This window comes from Salvia miltiorrhiza, chromosome 8, assembly GCF_028751815.1.
Source record: "Salvia miltiorrhiza cultivar Shanhuang (shh) chromosome 8, IMPLAD_Smil_shh, whole genome shotgun sequence".
Classification (NCBI taxonomy): domain Eukaryota; kingdom Viridiplantae; phylum Streptophyta; class Magnoliopsida; order Lamiales; family Lamiaceae; genus Salvia; species Salvia miltiorrhiza.
Genome location: NC_080394.1, coordinates 49,325,354 through 49,331,353, shown reverse-complemented (window position 1 = coordinate 49,331,353; position 6,000 = coordinate 49,325,354). Strand labels below are relative to the sequence as shown.

The following is a 6,000-nucleotide window of genomic DNA, read 5'->3' as shown; positions in this document are numbered from 1 at the left end:
AGAAAGTATCACATCATACGAGAAATCGTAAGCAGAGGAGATGTGCTAGTGTTCGCTATTATTTTCACCACGCCGCAAGTATACGGGTAGTTGTAATATATGGAAGCAAGGTCGTATCCCACAAGGATTAGTAGTTCAATCTAGTGATTATCCTAATTCATTTTACTCGACTATTTAGACTAAACGATTGAGTGATTGGTTTGATTATCTAACTAAATACTTAACAAGTGCAAAGACAAATAAAAATCAAATAAGCAAAGTGGATAAATAAGATGATTAAGGCGATTTAGGGACTAGGCATCGATGATTAAGAAAAGGACTTCAATTATAACTCAATACTAATCTTGACGAACCTAATTATCTAGAGTGATCTCCCAACTGGTTTTAGCCCCCTCCCGGACGACTAAAACGGTAGATTACGGGTCATAGTTGCCGTCCCCGGTCAACTTCTAACCTATAACTCCCAAAAGCACACAAAGATCGACATACTCTCACCCAACTCTCAACCTCCCGGTTATCGAATTGATATGTTTCAAACACCTTATCTATTGCAATTATCCTCTCCCGATTCAAAGTGCAAATTAGAAATGCATAGAATGTGGCCAACAATCCATACAAGAAATAAATCAAGGGTTTGAAAAGATAATGTGCAAATGAACAAACAAGATTTATATTGAGCATAAATAATCAATCCATTACAATAATCATCTAGCCTAATCCCCAAATCAAAGAGAAATTTAGCCTAACATGTTCAAACACAATAAATCAAAGTTAAAGGTGTACATAATGAAAGAGAGAGTAAGAAATGACAAATCCTATTTATGAGCTTCTTCTTCCTTCTCTTCTCTTCAATGGTCTTCAATGGTAGATGGGTGTGTTAAAGGAGGCTAGGGTTTTTGTGTGTGGAGTGTTGGGGAAGATGAGTGATGGAGAAGAAGAATAATGAGAGAAAAAAGGGGGGAAATGGGGTTTAAGGGCTGAAAAACGCGACTCCGCTCTTTTCCCGCGGTCATGGCCCGCGCCCGTGGTGCTCAAACGTGGGCAAAACTCAGGGAACCCGCGGTCCCGCCCCGCGGCCGCGGGTGGTGACCGTGGGGGGGACCCGCGGTCCCAGCCCGCGGCCGCGGGTGGTGACCGCGGTACACCCCTGGACTTGAGCACTTAGCCCGCGGTCCCACCCCGCGGCCGCGGGTGGTGACCGCGGGCGATACCTTCCCCACGACGCGTGACCGCGGCCGCGGCCTCTGTGCGCGGCTGACTTTGTCGGCCCCGTTCTCCCTCGTCCGAGCTCCGATTCGGGCGCCGTTCACGCTCATGGATTCCTCTCGAGACGTACTTCAATCCTATGCTCTCACAATTCTCCAATCAACTCTTGATTTGCCCTGAAAATACTCAAAAACTATACCAAGCAATCAAAACTTCATAAATACTCAAAATTGGGATACAAACACATATATGCAATCAATTCATGGGGAAAAATGACAACAATTCGTGTGATATTGAGGTATGAAATCCATGTTTGTCAACCCTCCAAACTTAAAGCGTTGTTTGTCCCCAAACGACAAAAAGAAAGAAATAAAAGTAAACAAACATGTAAGCATGAATTGATGTCATTTCAAGGGCTTCAATTTTTGCAAAATATTTCACTAGTGTATCACAAGTAGATATGCATTTCAAGAAGTCACAAGTGATAGTAAGTTCAACATTATAGCCTCCAAGCTTGAATCCTCACAAGGTGGATGTTTCAATGGTGCACTCAACTCTCAAGTGTTTAGAATGGACGTGTTTGCACTCAACTTGAAACAATGCATGCAATCTACCATAAGCTTGCCATTTATCCTAACTCTTTATACTTCAATGTGTTATAAATAAAGATCAAAAAGGGCTTTCCTTGGGTTGTAATGAGGGTTCTTTGGTAAGGTGAGTAGTTTTTAGGCAAAGTGACTCATCCCACGATCAAATAATCATAATGAACAAATCGACTTCACTATTTCTCTTATCAAACATAAACCACAATCCCTGCATTTCATCCTTAGTGATATCTATCATGGCCATGATTCAAAAGGCAAATCACTCCCCTTTATGCTCTTTTATTCACATTCATTTTCATTTCTTTTTCTTTTTGAGCTCATAGGGGACTAGTGATTTTCACTTAATCAAAGCTTGATAAGCACTTTCAATCATTTCCCAAACTTTTCTTCATCAAAGCAACCACCAACACTTTAGGTTCTACCCCTTTATTATTGGTTATTCAAAGAAAGGCTACAAGGCACAAAAGGGGTAAACTAGGATCATATGAGAATTTGGACACAATTTGAGTTAAGTGGCTAACAAAGATGGCCTTAAATCACTTCAATATTAACAACACATCTACTTTTATTTTCAAGAGAGGACTCATGGCAAGTTCTAGAGATCAACACACATGCTCAAATGATTTACACTCAAGAACAAAATGAGATTGTAAATGTATGACAATCAAAGGCTCAATTCTCACAAGCTCATTTCTTTTTCAAGTTCTTGGAGGTGCAACATTTAGCTCATCATCACAAGTTCAAACTCTTCATGCAAAATCAACAAGTGATACATAACAATTTCTTTTCAAAAACACAATCATATCATAAGCCCAATAACAAACAAATCATCCTCACAAAATTTGTTACAATTATCCCAACAAAAATCAAAACATCAAAAAGTCTTTCAATTATTCAAAACATAACAAAAACACAACATGCAAAAACACAAGATAAACGAGACAACTAATCCATCTTCCCCCTCCCCCCAAACTTATTTCACACAAAGTGGAAATAAGGATGGAGGAAAAGAGAAGGATAAGTTGGCTCGGACTCACAATGGTACGGGCACGACTACGGTGGCGGGAAGGGGCCATGGAAGGCATGGAAGTGGCGCATGTGCTCTTCATAGCGGCGCCGCTCATCCTCTTGGTATTGCAAAAAGGCTTCATATTGCCTTCTTTGCTCTTCTTGGATTGCATCAAAGCGGGCCATGTTTGCGGCTTGGAAGGAGTCAAAGCGGCCCATCATCCTATCCTCAAATCCGACACCCCCTCCTGGATACGCCGGGGGTGGTTGAGGTATCTCACCACCTGGTTCATATGCTTGCTCTTCCTCCTCGCCCTCGGGGGCGTGTTGTTGTGCATGTGCGTCTTGGAGGTGAGCAATGGTGGCGGCAAAGTGGGCGGGCTGACGCATGCCTAGGTTAGCGGCCTCCCCGGGGCCCATGATGGTGGTAAGGGCCGGATTGGGCAATGGGAAGTACACATTGCCGTTGTCGCCCTTTAGGATCCACAAAAGCCGTCTCCCGGAGGCGAGAAAGTGTTGTTGCACTAGGCAACGTTGGTCGAGGAGGATGTCACGGGAGATGGGGTCTTCTTGAATAGCCACCCCAAGATGTGTCGCTATAGGGGTGATCATGCCTCCAATGCATATTTTGCCCCCTCTTGTGTGAGCTTGAGATTCGAATTGGTCGGCCAAAAGACACCCAAGAGATAAGGAGATGTTGGTGAGGGCGCCTTGAATGAGTAAGAGCTCATTCGACCGACAAAAGCCCACATTCTCCCGACCAAGGAAAGTGAACCCGAAGGCCCGTTGGGTAAGGCGGATAACCGGGTTGCGCAATGACGCCGCCTTTGATCGCCGGGAGTCATAGCCTGCAATCTCCTCCACGCCTCGAAAGTGACATCGTTCCCACATACGGGTGGGATTGAACTCTAACCCACCGGCGTATGCTCCTCCTTGGGGGCAACCCAAAATCTCGTCCAACTCATCAATAGTTAGCTCTCGGGGCTCATTCCCGAGTTGGAAAGAGATTCTTGATGGAGCTCCGTTGGACTTGATGAGCTGGAATGTGGAGAGGAACTCAAGAGTGAGCCCTCGGTATGCTAACCATCCCCCAGTGATTACTCGCCGCCATCCGCCTCTATCCGCCAAAGACCAAATGTCTTCGGCTATTCCCATGGCCTCGATAGTTTCCGAGCAAATATACCGGCATTGCCGGTGAGGAATGGCACAAAGTTGCTCCCAACGTTCGCGGGAGTCCGGAGTAGGAAGTCGAATCCCATAGAATTGAGGAGTGTGCCGAGTGATAGTCACCTCATCGGCACGGGAGGTACTGGCCTTCCCCTTTCCTTTGCCCTTTGTTACACGTGGTGCCATAGCAAAATGTGCCTACAAAACCAAGTGTGAGTCTTTATTTGACACAACAAACGACAACAACAAGATACTAGAAAACAACTTAACTAAGCAAATTAGCCCGGGAAACGGGCGAATTCTTATTCTAAAAGCACATAAATTTATCACACCATCACAATGCATCTCACAACAACACATAGCATCAAAATCAAGCCCACAATCAACAAAATCTCCCCCCCAAACTTAGACATTTATCTACACCCAACACAAGCAAATTCTTAAGCAATAATGTCAATTAAGCATAAATTCACCGATTAAATTGCAATTAAATGAAAGACCCATCATCCTAGACATGTATAGAAGCAATTAAATGCATCAATTCAACAATGTAGCACAATGTAGGAAAAATCCTAATTTTGAGCCCTAATTGCATATAAACATGTAGAATGCAAAATATCACAAAATAATCGGTAAAAATCTTCTAATTCATGCTTAGAATGTAAAAATGAAGGAATGAAAGCAAGTAAAACATACCTTGTAGTTGGATTTGGAGGTGAAAGTAGAGAGGAAGAGTGTGTAATTTCGTGGGTGGTGTGAAATGAGAGTGAAAAGTGAGGAAAAATGGTGAAAAAGGGTTAAAAAACCCGAGTCAAAGCAGGTCAACGCGGGGCCAGGAGGCCCGCGGTCCCGCCCGCGGCCGCGGGTGGTGACCGCGGGACATCCCTGGATCAGCGCGTTTCGCCCGCGGTCCCACCCCACGGCCGCGGGTGGTGACCGCGGGCTCCCTGGGAGTCCTCACCTCTAAAAAAAAAATTCAATTTTTATGCGTTTTTCTCTCAATTTTTTTTTTTTTTTTTTTTTTAAGATAAAGGGAATTAAACTCACAAACAAAAGAAATCACACACATATAAAAATATATACATAGATGAATATATAATATCTATGTATATGTGTGTTTATTGAACTTGCAAAAATTAAAGATACCTTGTTGGGGTGCCTCCCAACTAGCGCTTAGTTTAACGTCGTGAGCTCGACGTCTTCATGTTGGTGTCATGTCTTTGGTTCGGCGAGAATGATGACGGACACTTTCTCTCGTGGCTCGGCTCAAAAGTATGCCTTAATGCGTTGGCCATTCACCACAAAAGTGCGTCCATCGTTGCCCTTCAATTCAATAGCTCCATTGGGGGAGACCTTGTTGATGAGGAATGGGCCCGACCATTTGGACTTGAGCTTTCCCGGAAAGAGTGAAAGGCGGGAATTGAAGAGAAGGACCTCATCCCCGGGTGCAAATTCCCGTTTGTGGATCATCCTATCATGAAACCTCTTGGTCCTCTCTTTGTAGAGACTTGAGTTTGCAAATGCCTCACTTCGAAATTCATCCAACTCATTGAGTTGAAAGACTCTAGCTTGGCCGGCCTTCTTGAAATCAAAATTGAGCTTCTTGACCGCCCAATATGCCCTGTGCTCTAACTCTACGGGGAGATGACATGACTTCCCGTATATAAGTTGGTATGGTGACATGCCAAGCGGTGTCTTGTACGCCGTTCGATATGCCCAAAGTGCGTCATCAAGCAAGATGAGACCAATCCTTCCGACTCCCATTCACCGTCTTCTCTAGCACTTGTTTAATCTCCCGGTTTGCCAACTCGGTTTGACCATTGGCTTGGGGATGATAAGCCGTTGTCACTCTATGCTTCACCCCGTACTTTTTGAGAAGTCCTTCCATCCACTTGTTGCAAAAGTGGGATCCTCCATCGCTTATCAAGGCCCTTGGAATTCCATGCCTTGTCAAAATATTCTTTTGAAGGAACTTGATCACCACTTTGGAGTCATTGGTTTGAGTAGGAATTGC

At 44.1% G+C, this 6,000-nt stretch overlaps 1 protein-coding gene across 1 annotated transcript; it reads right to left on the bottom strand.

Annotated features, from left to right (window-relative positions):
- Positions 1-5,252: 5,252 nt before the first annotated feature.
- On the bottom strand, positions 5,253-5,669 carry LOC130998599 (uncharacterized). The gene has a single exon (XM_057924013.1). It carries the CDS (start codon positions 5,667-5,669, stop codon positions 5,253-5,255), a length of 417 nt encoding a protein of 138 aa, XP_057779996.1.
- Between the last annotated feature and the right edge of the window lie 331 nt (positions 5,670-6,000).